Source organism: Corvus cornix, chromosome Z (genome assembly GCF_000738735.6).
Source record: "Corvus cornix cornix isolate S_Up_H32 chromosome Z, ASM73873v5, whole genome shotgun sequence".
Taxonomy (NCBI): domain Eukaryota; kingdom Metazoa; phylum Chordata; class Aves; order Passeriformes; family Corvidae; genus Corvus; species Corvus cornix.
In genome coordinates this window covers 4,221,470-4,234,461 of record NC_046357.1, presented here as the reverse complement: position 1 = coordinate 4,234,461, position 12,992 = coordinate 4,221,470, and the positions used below count along the sequence as shown (strand labels likewise).

Below are 12,992 nucleotides of genomic sequence, written 5' to 3'. Positions count from 1 at the left end.
GTGGACAGAACTGATGGTTAGATTAATGGTATCTTGGTTTGCACTGTTGTACTTCGTTGCTGCTGTAACTTCTGTAGTAATTATATCTATACAGTATTGCTCATTGGAACCAAATCAATTGCAAATATTAGTGTAGCCTCTTGCCTCTGTGAATGGAAGAGAAGATCTTATCCCTGTTTCTTCACATAAAGAGTATTTTAGAACAGGGAACTACCTTACGTTTTCAAGTGTCTTCCAATGCTAAGTAGAGAGCTTGCTTCCAGTAGAGAGCTGTGCCTGCTTGGTTTGTGACTTGTGGAAGCTTTCAGAAAGTTTGTTTTCTTCTAAGCTGTAAAGAAAGACAGTGGTAGAGTCAGAATCAAAGCCGCTGCTTTTAACTGATGCAGTTAACCCATGTCCCTGTCCATACTGCTGCTGCTGGCAGAGGTTGTATGTCATTCAGGCTTTTGTAGCTGATAATCAGGAATAATTGTAAGCCTGAACATTTCACATCAACACTGTTTAGTTTTATTGTTGGATACAATAGATGTAAGCAATTTGGATGGCATCGAGACAGTTTTTAGGCTTCTAATCCTTTTTAAATTCCTTCCTCTCTACTGAGCTTAATGAGAGGTAGAAGCCTAACACTTATTGAATCCAAGCTTCAGTGGTAAATTTTAATGATATTTTTGGGGGAGACCATCAAATATAAGGCATGTATTTTCTGATTCTGAATTGCATTTTTATTATGTTTATTTAACCCATGATGAAGAACCTTTTTGTTCTTTTAGGAGTGCATAAGAGCCTTAGGCCGAAATAAACCTCACACACCCTTCAGAGCAAGTAAACTTACTCAGGTGCTAAGAGATTCATTCATTGGAGAAAACTCACGTACCTGTATGGTAAGTTGACTTGGTTTATTACAAAGAGAAAAGACACTGCAAATTTAGGCTTTTATGTTTAAAATTGGTTGCTTGCTACTGGCAGTGTGTTGGACTTAAATTTATTCACTAATTGACATTGTATGTGGAGGGGGATTTCAATAGAGACATTTCTCAATGGTTTGGATTGAATATTAGGAGAAATTTCTTCACCAAAGGGTTTGTCAAGCATTGGAACACGCTGCTCAGGGAAGTGGTCTAGTCACAATCCTTAGAGATACTTAAAATGCATAAATGTTGAATAGCTGTAAATGTGCATTTGCACCAGTCTGAAAACCAGAATTCTTGTGACAGATGAGGGAAAAGACAGATAAAAGTCCTGATGTCCAGTTGTTTTATTTGTGCATCCTTAACATTTCTCCTTATGAGAATGTGAACGCTCTGCAGTGCATACTGATTACTAGGCTTGTTTGTTTTGGTTACTTTTCACAAGCTTCTTTGAATTAATTAGTCAAGAGGCTAGAGAAGTCTGCAGACCGCAGTGTGAAAACCATGGTCTTAGGGCAGCTTAATCTTCCCTTTAGGTGTTAGGTATGGTTCTAATTTGAAAATGGTGGTAAAATAGCATTTTATGAACCTTTTTTACTCCAGTTTTCTAATGAAATGACAGGATATTTTTTTTTTCCATTGAGACATACCTGACCAAGCTGAAGATGTCCCTGCTCACTGCATGGGGGTTGAACTAAATGACCTCTAGAGGTCTATTCCAACTCAAATCATTGTATGACTCTATAACTTCATAAATCCTATGCAGGATTAGATAGCTAGATGGTGCGATTCTAGCAGGTGTATCCACACTGCTGAAGGTTTGAAAAATTAGCCTGTTGGAAGTTACTCTCTGCACATGGAATAAATACCATTTGTGAGTATTTCATGAAGTTCTTAATTAATAAAAAGAATCCCCTCTGAAAGTGGAAATATGCTTGAATTATTTTTTTTATTTTCTCATTCACATAGCTACAGTCTCTTTTCAATTAAGCTTAAGAAACCCCTTTGATGATAAGATACTGCTTTCAAATTCATTTTTCTGCTATTTTTCTTAGTATTAAGACCACTTGTGACATTCTGGTTTTAGCGTTTGTTTACATGAATTTTTTAATTAAGAATTTAATCAGCAGTTTCATCTTAAGATATTGTTGTGGTTTAACCCCAGCCAACAACTGGGGTTATTATTAAGGAATTTGTCAAAAGACAATTTGATCCAATGTTCAAATGTGCTTTTTGAATAAGGCATTTTGTAACTATGTGGTGCTTTTTAATACGGAATGTGTATAAAATGATGTAGTAAAATCTTGTGATTTTTAACTTACTAAAAGATTCCTGAAATAATAAAATACCTGTTGCATGTTTTCCACTTGCTTTCTGATGTGAATCTGTAAGCAGGATATTTGAGTAAAACTCATTTTTATGTGACTCTTCCTTTTATTGTTTCTGGGTATATTGCAATTGTAAAAGTTACATATTTAGGGATGGAGTATTCTCTCTGTATATAACATTAAACGATGATTTGGAAATTTTGTTTTTTCAAATGTCAGAAAAATATTTTGAAAATAACTTCATAATGTGGACAGTTAGGACTAGGATTTGCTTCCTTCAAAACAAATCCAGAGACTTACAGTCAGCATAAATAAGTTTTTTTAAATTTTATCAGTCGTTGTCGTTTTAGTCTTTTCTTTTTTAGATAGTTTGAGAAACCATTTTGAGTTGTTTTTGGACAGTTGCATGGTAGGATAATGTATCATCATTTGAAAGTTGCAATGTGACTACACAGAATAGTCTCATTTTTTAACCAGTGCTACTCTTTGACATGTTGCATCCTTGATGTGCTGCAGTCATAGCTGAAGTCAGACCCCTCGGCCCTCCAGGATGGGAGTAGGAACCTGCAGACTTCCGTGTCCCAACAGGGCCATTGATCCCACTGTGATGGCTTATAAGCAGTGTAGACACAGTCAAAATAGGAAGAATGGTTATTACAGGTCTATGGATACTCCTGTCCATAAATAGTGCAGCTTTTTCCATTCTCATTTGGAATTAGGAACAAGAAAGTCCTTCTGTCCTGCCTGGACTGGGCTTGTTGGGGCATGAGGAGAGGTCGTACACCAAGACTTGTGCACAAGTTCATGTGCCCTGAACAGGGTATCCACACAGACCAGGGCACCTGCAATGGCACTTCCCTAGAGCAGCTGCACCTTGTGCTCTTTAAAATGTTGAAGCAGTCTGCTAGTGTTACAGCACAGTGGTAGTAAATAGGTAAAGCAAAAGCCACACACATAAAGCAAAGGAAAACATGAAATTCATTCACCACTTCCAACTGTTGGGACAGTTCAGCTGTCCCCAGGCTGTATCACATGTAACAATGCCTTGGGAAGACAAATGCCATTATTCTAAACATCCCTGTCTGTGGCATGCTCTGAACACTGAACTGGTGGAAGAGATGTATGCATTTTTCACGTTATGTGAGTATGGAAGGGAACTCCTAGGTTTTGTTAATTAACACCCAGAACAAGAGACATGCAGTTGTGTGATCTTAAATATAAGCTTGTTGTTTTCCTTAGTAACTGATGCATACCAGTATTAGAGGTTTAAACATAGGACTGTGTGGTAACAGGCTCTATACTTTCTAACCCACTTCCGCCACATATTTTTCCTTTCTCCCCAGAAGGAGAAATTCCTCTCAGGATGACTGGCTGTACTTTTATACAGGAATGTCAGCAGCAGGATGAAAGAGAAGACTGGGATTATTTAATCACCATCAGTTTCAGTCTTCTGAGTCTGTGATGCCACAAAAATGTTAGTGTGTAGGATCATAGAGGTGTTTGTTCTGGGTAGAGCCTTTATGACTCTTCAGAAAAGAACACAAGTGGAAAAATTGGACTACTGAGAGAAACTAGGACAAATAGTGATCCCAGTTTTCCCAATCACTGTTTTAATTTTGCTGATTTCAGGAAAGGTGGTGCTATCTTCAGAGTATTTCATTTGACTGGAAAAAGAAAGACCTTCAGATTCCAGATAGGTCTCATAAAAGGTTTGCCATCAAGTATTGCTTACAGATAATTTCTAATTGAGAAAAAATACATCTCTACTTAGGAAAATAGTTAAACTCAAGCTTACCTTTACTATTATTAAGTACAGTTTCTGATGTGGCCAAAATCAGCATAGAATCTCCTTGAACAGAGGACAGCCTAAAAAGATACATTAAAAAATAATGGCGTAATTGTTTGTAGGATATACTAGACTTAGGGTCTATTGAGTTGCATATTTCCATTTTTGAGGAGTTTATTTTTTCAGTTAAAATTTTGCATTTACACAGTACGTTACCAATATGGTTGGGGAAATTGAATTTCTATGAATTCTTGATATTCCTTGTACGGTTAAAAAAATTAAATTGAAGCTTTGACTGGACATCTGTGTCCCTTAGATGATGTTGTATAAGGACAGCTATACATAGTAGACATTCTTTGTAGAAGTTCAGAAATTAAACTGGAGATTAAAAAATATATATATTTAAATTCATCTACCCTTTCGTCTGTACAAAGTGATTTACTAACGTGTGGCTTGTTTTCTCCAGATTGCTACAATTTCTCCAGGAATGGCATCATGTGAAAACACTCTCAATACATTGAGATACGCAAATAGGTATGAAAAATGTTATTTCTTAAATCTATACTATATATTGATGACTGACATTTGAAACAGTGTTGTTCCATGATGTATGATTATTTTAGCTACTTGAATAATTTGATTGTAGTTGTGTTTCTTAATAAGATTAAAACCAAATTATTGATCCAGGTTCACATTTAACTTAAATTATCACTTTGTACAACCATTAGAAAATACTCTATTGAATCTGCATCTGTGCCATTATCCAAAGATGGATAATGTGGGTTGCAAGGTATGTGGAAGATGCTACTATTAGTTTTGCCCTTGCTTTGAAGGGACCATCTCTTAGGGATAAGTTGCTGTTTATGACAATTCCCTGGGGTGTTGGCTAAAATACTTTCCTGTGATGTGATTTTTTTTCCATCCCTTTGGTGGAATTGTGTGCAGTTGTACAATCCGTATTATATATACATATAAAATTTCATGCTTCCCAAATTCAGGCAAATATCTGAGAACCCTAAGTAAAGAAGCAGAAAATCCAACAGGTTTTATGGTCACTTTAGAGAAATTAGCACCTCCAGGGGCAGATGCATCACTTGAGACCTGTATTGCTCTAAGAAAGTGTTCAACTCTCTGCAGTGAGTGTGCAAGGAACCCTCACCTGCTGCAGTTCTCCTGCATTTAAAGTCTATGGAGATGGGGCGATCAGGTCCTGTGTGTCCCTGCAGCCAGTCCTGTGACCCAGAGACACGCCACACTTTGCTGCAAAGGACAAAGGTGGCAGATGGCCTCTGGGCCATCAGAAGCCCTGGCTTTGCCAGAAGAGGCCACCATCTGGGGGCCTGCTTGCCCCAGTGAGAGGTCAGACAGGACCACAACTGCTTCTGCTTGGCTAGGCACAAAGGCTTGCTAGGAAGGCTTACTGCCTGCTCCTGTCAATCTCCAAGTGTCCCTATGTCTGGAGTTAGTAGTAAACCTGCCTGGCTTGGACCAGTCTGTGTCATTTCCTCCCTGAAGAGAAGGAGGCATCTACTCCTCTGCTTAGAGTAATATGATGGAGGACCTTGCACATTCAAGACTTGTTGGAACTTCTACCCCTTACAGAATTTGGGTTGCTGAAGTGACTCCATGAGAAGTCACTACAAAACAAATTAAGCACCTCTTTCTACTGTGCTTAATAGTTGTACTGAAAGTGTTTCCTTCCCTTAGTGTTAAAATTGCTTGTTGTTACGGAGTATATACCTGCCACTGTAATGTTGCTTCATATGTTTTGTGTAGTTTTTTTTTTTTCCCCCCTAACAATACATCATTTTCATAGTACAGTTAGTTTTTCGGTGCTGGACACTAGTGTGTGGGCAGTGACAAGAGGAGGTGAAACAGAATTTACACATTTGTAGCTGTAGTGATTAGATATTTTAAAAGGAGCCATTTAGTGGAATATTGAGTGTAGACCAAATAATATTAACTGTACAAATGAAAATCTGGAATTACTTTTCTCAAAACACTGCTGTTATAGTCCCCTGCAAATTAGCAGCACTGCTTTTGCTCAGTTTTGTTAGTGATCTGAACTGTTTGCAGAGTTTAAATATGTCAACACACTTGTGTTATAAAAATAATTTTGTAGTTAAACTATTAAAGAAGTATGCTAAACAAAGAGTTGTCATTTTAACTGTGTTTATGAGAACATTTTCTTTTAATTTGCCACTGTATTTTGCTGCTGCAGAGTAAAGGAATTTGGAATTAGTCCTTCGGACATTCCCTTCTCACAGGGTAGTGGCAGTCGCTCTGATCTCTCTCCTTCCTATGAGTATGACGACTTTTCTCCTTCAAACACAAGGTCTACTTCATTCTATACATGGAACTATATTTTTAAGTTTTCTTTTTTGCTATGTAATTTTACAGACCAACCTTTCATTAGTCCCCTTGCCTTGAGTCACACATACTTTGTTTTTATTTTAGTTTGGCAGGTGATGGTTCTGCATGATCTGCAATCATCTTCCCAGTATTTTGTTTACCCTCCTTAAACATCCATATTCTGTATCCAGGCTTGCTAGTTTCCTTCATACATTTAAAAAAAATAGAAATGGTGATGTCATCTTTGTACATTTAGTGGACCAAATCTAAGAATTCTAGGTTTAGGGTAATTTGAATATCTCTGAAAGAGAACATTTTCTTACATATATATATATATGTTTTTAAAACTTTTCAGCACTCTGAAGATAAATGAAAAATATTTTCCATTATAGTAAATAAGTGCTACTTGGAAAAACATTTTTCCCATTAAAGAAATTAAGAATACGTTCTAAAACTTGCTTTCAGACTTTCATGCATCTTTCATAAACTTGCTTTTAAATGGTTTTTTTTTGACAGAATCATCATCAATCTTTTAACTACTTACATGCTGCAAGAGCCTACCATTTTATTAAAATATTTTCACCTTTGAAATTAATGAAAGGATCTATTTAGTCTCTGAAAATATTTGGTTGCAAGTTATTATTTTCTTCAGAATTTTTTGGGTGATTTGCTTATAACACCTAGTGCAGAGCTGGTTGGCTAACATTTTAAAAGTACTTTTCAAAGTGTATGCAGAAAAAGAAAGATTGTCAGGTCTAGGGTGCTAAATGACCTTTTCTTTGAAATATCACTCATTCTTAAAGAGTTAATGTTGAGGGGTTTGAAATTTTTGCCCTCCTAACTGTTAACAGGAAGTAAGATTTCAGTCAGAAAATACTTCTAGATTTACTTAAATTCACTTAAATTGCAAGTAGTAAAAATACCAGGATCCATACCTTTTAGGAACTGGACTAACATCTTTTTGTCAGGGAAAGTACATTAAATTTGTGAAGCTGACATCATCATCTTCCTTATTAAATGAATTAATTGCGCATAAACCCGTAGAGTTTTATTTTTGGTTGTGACTCTGTTGCACAGGAGGTTACTAATTTTCAAATGGAACATTTTCTGCCCATAGGGTAAAAGAGCTGACGGTTGATCCTAGTGCCGCAGGAGATATTCGTTCCATTATACACCATGCTCCCAATCAGATGGACGACTTGGAGACACAGTGGGGTGTGGGAAGCTCTCCTCAGAGAGATGATCTCAAACTGCTGTGTGAACAAAATGTGAGTGGTTTACAGAATTACATGGAAAGAGATTATGACATACAGTGGCAGAACAAACCCAGATTAATGTGTATTTATAGCCTGTTAGTAAGAGCTTAAATACATACAGCATACCTCTTCACCTTTTCTCTTCATGGTATTATGTTCATTTCCATACAAAAGAAAAATTAAACCCAAAAATGTTTCTTGAAGGTTTCTTTATCTTCCTTTCTGATTAGGGCTTTTAATATCTAGGTAGGCTGTTGTGGATACAAATATTGCTGCTAGCAAGAATTTTTCTTGCTTCTTTCCAGTCCCGTGGGATACTTTTCTCTCTCACAGGAGATATCAGTAGAGTTCTATAAACCATGAACACCTGCGACTTTGCAAAGCTTTGTTTATGGTACAGTAGAAAAATATTTTGACAATGATGGTTTAGGATTTTAGCCAATCACCCCAAGGGGTGGCTGGTCCTTTGACCAATTAGACTATGAAGAAAAAAGTCTATAAAAGAGTTTGTAAAATAATTAAATAAATCAATCTTGCTGCACAATTCCTGCCTGCCAGATTTCTCTTCTCCTCCCTGCCACTGCAGGATACCGTGATAGGCTGTGGTGATGAACTGTAGTATGCATTTTTCCATGATAGCATCACATTTTTTTAGGCAGTTGGAAATCATCTGTTTTATTTAATACTCTTTGTGGTTTTGAGCATTATTTTTGCTGCATGCAAACCCCATTTCAGTTGAATTTGCCTTTCCCTGCATGTAGAAATCTGGCTAGCCATCATTCCTCCTCCTGGCATCCTGGTTTTCGTAGGGTGAAACCCCAGTGCACTGTTTGAGAAGACAGACATGTGATGTTTGAGTATGTCTCCCTGGGCTGGAGGACTAGGGAGCTGAGAGGTGTCTTCTAAAGGGCATTCTCCCTCATTGCTGATTATCAGCTTTAGTCCTGGTTCTTTAAATATTCAGAAGGGATTAAAACTTGATGACCATGCCAATGAAAATAGGAAAGAAAAATAGAAAGGAAAAATTCTTACAATCCTGACATTTTTCACAAGACTCTCTCCAGGACTCTGTTTCCTAAGAACACGCTAGTGATTCCTAGATTTTCCCATTGGACAGTCCTTCCTATCACCAGATATCCTTTCATATCACACTTGTTCATTGCTCATGTTGAATGAATTTAAGTCTTAATGTTTTAAGAAATACTTCAAAGGCATTGTATAAGGAACTACACTGTCATGCTAAACATTAATTACAGCCTACCTAGTACTTTCCTCTTCTATTGTTAACTATTCATTTCTAAAGAAGCCTTCTTTGTCCTAGTTTGTAAATTCATGTGTGCATTCTTCTAATTTATCAATCACTATTTACATTTTAGATTTTTGCCTTCACATTTATTTAACTTTTTTTTCCAAAGGTTTAATTTAATTTTGAATTCCTGAAATGTATTGAATGTAATTGTTCTCTTTTTTTGAAAACTGTTGCCTGTCTGTTGTAGCATGCACAGCAAAATGCCCTGACAGAAACCCGAAATTTTCTGAGAGTATTAAAATCTATTATAAATTATAATTCTTCCGTTGTGACTTCCTCTTCCCCTTATTTTAAATTGTTTTGTTTTAATGTGGAATATTCTGATTTCCAGTATTTGCTAGGATTAGTGACTGGAAATTTTGGTGAACATTAATTAAATTTAACTCTGTAAATATTTTGGATTTATTGCCCCATCTGTTCATTGCTGGAGATTTTCTTGATACTTAGAAGTATTAAATTCTGTCTTTGACAGGTTTTGCCTTCTGCATATTTTTTTCTATGTTCTGTGATGAAATGGGTGACATTCAGTATATTTCTGTAGCCACAGTTCTTTCCAGGCTAACAAGGTTAACTGCTGTTTCTAGGAAGAGGAAGTTTCTCCTCAGTTGTTTACTTTCCATGAAGCTGTGTCACAAATGGTAGAAATGGAAGAGCAAGTTGTAGAAGACCACAGGACTGTCTTCCAGGTAAAAGATTGAGCTCCACTTTGTTTTATCCAAATTCAGGATTTCAGGTTTTCCAATGAAAAGTGCATACACATGAAGATGGAGGAGCATCTGATCTGTAGGAGCCATTCTGTCTGTCAAAGATTCCTAAATTGATTTATTATGTTAAGCTGATTGTGTCAAACAAGTAGGAACGGATCCCGTAACAACTGATCTTTGTCCCCATGATGAAAGAGAAGTATATTTCTGTATCATTCCAGAATTTTAGTAAAATTTTCCTTTGCTGGGCTGGCAATTAACAATAATGTCTCTGTCACCACCATTTCTGCTTGGTCATGTCCCTCCAAATACTGTGTCTGAATCTGAGTATCCTTTTGTGACATCTCCCTCTGAGATCCAGAACAGACACATGTTTTTCAAACTGCCTGTTTGCTTCCATGTTACAGCTATGTAAAGATTTCACTAGCTATTAGTCAGGGCTTTTGGAAGGAATACTGCCCATGTAGTGCTGGTCAGTGCTATGGAACCTTTTACATCCACAAAATAAATAGTGGCTATAAGTATGAGTTACTTGTGGATTGCTTCTGTTCATAACCTTAAAGCCTTTAGGTCTGTTCCTAGAGAGCAGCAGACCATCAAACCTGTAGGGTATACACATATCTCCTCAGCTGAGGTATCTAGCTTAGTGGAACATTGATGTGTGTCCATAATACAGCAAGATGCTAACTAAAACATCTTACAGTGGATGTAGAGATCTAGTTATTATGGAACATTAGCCCTGAAGTAAAACATACAGAAGTGTGAAAGTCATGTGCCATATGCTGTGGCTGTGTTCTAATGCAGCTTCTGGAGAGACAAGCTGCATTAGTCTAAGATGTAATTGCCTCTGTGTGTCCATCTGGCCTTCTGCTGGAGATTACCGCTCCTTCTGGCAGTCCCTGGGAGGAAATGTATCCAAGCCTCAGATCCCTTTGTTCACAGCATGGCTTTTTAGTTTATGCTTTGTGTGTAGGTGGGCTGCCGTGATACAAAATCCAACAGCTGTACCAGCCATCTTCTGTCAGTGCTCTCCTGGAAGCAGCTGATATACAACATTCTTTCCTAACAAAACTGGCTGAAATAAACCAACACAGCTAACTGTGCTCTACATGTTCAGGAGGCTTTGTCTTCGATGTACAAGGTTCTGTTAGATGAGATGAATCTTACCCCAGTGTAAGCTCCATCTGTCCTGAAAGCCAAAAAAACAAACAAGGGGTTTGGACTACATTTTCAATTTTGCTTGAGCTATGGACCACAGAGGAAAAGACTTCATTTTAGTATGTCAGACCAAGTTTTCCAGTATGCCTAGAACTGTCAGCTGCTTTATTTTTTTAAACCAAAGCATTTCCAGTGGAATCAGTTATCCTGATCACAGTTTTGCATGGTTCTGTAAGGTTTAAACTCCTGGCTGCATTCTTCTTTGCTACAAGATTTTTTTTTTTTAACATTTTGCAATGTTCAGAGTACAAAGATGAGGTGATTTAACCAACCTTTATTGTATTCGTGTGTGGATTTAGGTCATACAATAGTGAGTTTAAAATAGGTATTCTTTTATACAGCTTCTCTGAAAACAGGACAGAATTATATTGGCTCCTTGAGTGTAGTAATGACTGTGTGACTACAGTGGTAAGCAGCCCATACTTAAAGCCTGACTTCAAAGTTTGACTCTTGTCTAAGGAGACACAAACATGACAAAGTTCTGTTCCCTAAATTTCTTAGTTTTACAACCACCTAATATTCTGAATTTGAAGAGGACTGGGTACCTGGGGTTTACCTGTTGCTGATGTGACAGCTGAAATTAAAAAATGATGTAGAAAACATGCAGTTTTGATGAATTAGGAATAAGGTTTCATTTTTGGATTGAATTCTGTTTTATTGAGGTGACTAGACAGTAAAATGTGTGATCATTGTGAGAAAAAGTCTGACTCAGCTCTTTGTCTTAAAACTTTGTTGATGTATTTTGTTGTATTTTTAAATTTTTATCTAGGAGTCCATTAGATGGTTGGAAGTTGAAAAACTCCTTCTTGAGATGACAGAAGAAGTAGACTATGATGTGGATTCTTACGCTACCCAACTTGAAGCAATTCTAGATCAGAAAATTGATATTCTGACCGAACTTAGAGGTAAGTTGTTTCTAATCACTTCTCTGTGCATTATTAGCATATGCCATGGAAACTTTCAGTAAGAACAAGGGGAAAAAAGGTTCTATTCTAGGGTCTTTTTTCCCTGCTTATGCTGGCCTTCAGTGGAAGGAACATTTATTCCGTAGTCTAAGAATAAGTTCACATCTATGATCAGTCCATCCTAATATAAAAGAAGAGTCTATGCTTTATCTCCAGGAAGTACAAACTCAATCCTGCAACTTTTCTTTTTTTCCAGAGCACTAAAGGAAGGTAAGAAAATCCAAATGAACTGTATAGAATAAGAATAGAAGGCCAACCAAAGATGAGGAAAAAGTAGTAGGAATTCCCAGTCCCTGCTGTTGCGTTGTGTAGTGTAATAGGGAGCCTGCTGTCATTTTTAAGACTGTGCTTAAGAGCAGCATCAAGCTCTGAGTATCTTAGTTGTTAGTTTGTGGGGGCATTAGTTTACTTTTTTTTTTCAACAGCCTTTGCTTGAATTTTGTCAGCCTGTCTTTGTTGAGAAACAAACTGCAGCTAATTCTTAGTGCCCAAAATTAACTGTTCCACTTGTCTTCTAAAATCAGCTTGTCAGGTGGGTACATCCTGGAGATGAATTCTCCTTTTCATTTTTTGTTAACTGTTAAGACTCCAGGAGACATACTGCTATACTGGCAAAAGTTCAAGGGTAGGTTTGGAGACTGATGGAAGAATTTTCTTGATCTGTGTTAGAACACTGTAAGTTAAAATCTCACTTTTTACTCAGTCTGAGTATCTGCTCAGAATACATCAAGCAGATCAGACTACTTGCCTCCTAGGCATGCCAGTTACACTTAGCTAGGAGTTGGAGGTTCCTTTTGTTTTTATGATGATGGCTTTCTCTTCAGAAGATGACAATTTGAGACACCAGCAATGAAAAAATGCAGTTTTGGTGACTACCTGTTCTTCAAAAACTTAGTAGATTTGAAAAGGCTCCTGGAGGTGAAAATGCTAGGAGATCTTGCATCCTTACAGCCAGCTTAATACAACTGTAGTTTTACAGGACGGAACACGCGTCAAGTCAAAAATTCTCTCTCGGTATCTTCTGTGTTCTGCTCATGACACATAATGGTCACTAAATTGTTCAGCCTTTACTTCTGTCACTGTGGGACTGACATATTTTTGCCATCATTTTGGTTTCCTTCTTTGCATTCTTGGGCATCTTTCTGAGAAATGGAAGGGAAGGGAAT

At 37.2% G+C, this 12,992-nt stretch overlaps 1 protein-coding gene across 4 annotated transcripts in view; it reads left to right on the top strand.

Moving 5' to 3' along the window:
- The window catches only part of KIF2A (kinesin family member 2A), a 56,571-nt gene that overhangs the window by 41,212 nt on the left and 2,367 nt on the right, over positions 1–12,992 (top strand). For 2 of the 4 annotated variants that reach the window (XM_039566703.1, XM_039566702.1), the window contains exons 15-20: positions 771–881; positions 4,489–4,556; positions 6,244–6,357; positions 7,492–7,642; positions 9,524–9,625; positions 11,631–11,766. In XM_039566703.1, coding sequence (XP_039422637.1) covers positions 771–881; positions 4,489–4,556; positions 6,244–6,357; positions 7,492–7,642; positions 9,524–9,625; positions 11,631–11,766 — 682 coding nt within the window. The remainder of the gene's footprint in view (positions 1–770; positions 882–4,488; positions 4,557–6,243; positions 6,358–7,491; positions 7,643–9,523; positions 9,626–11,630; positions 11,767–12,992) is intronic. The other 2 variants (XM_039566705.1, XM_039566704.1) reach the window with 1 other exon arrangement.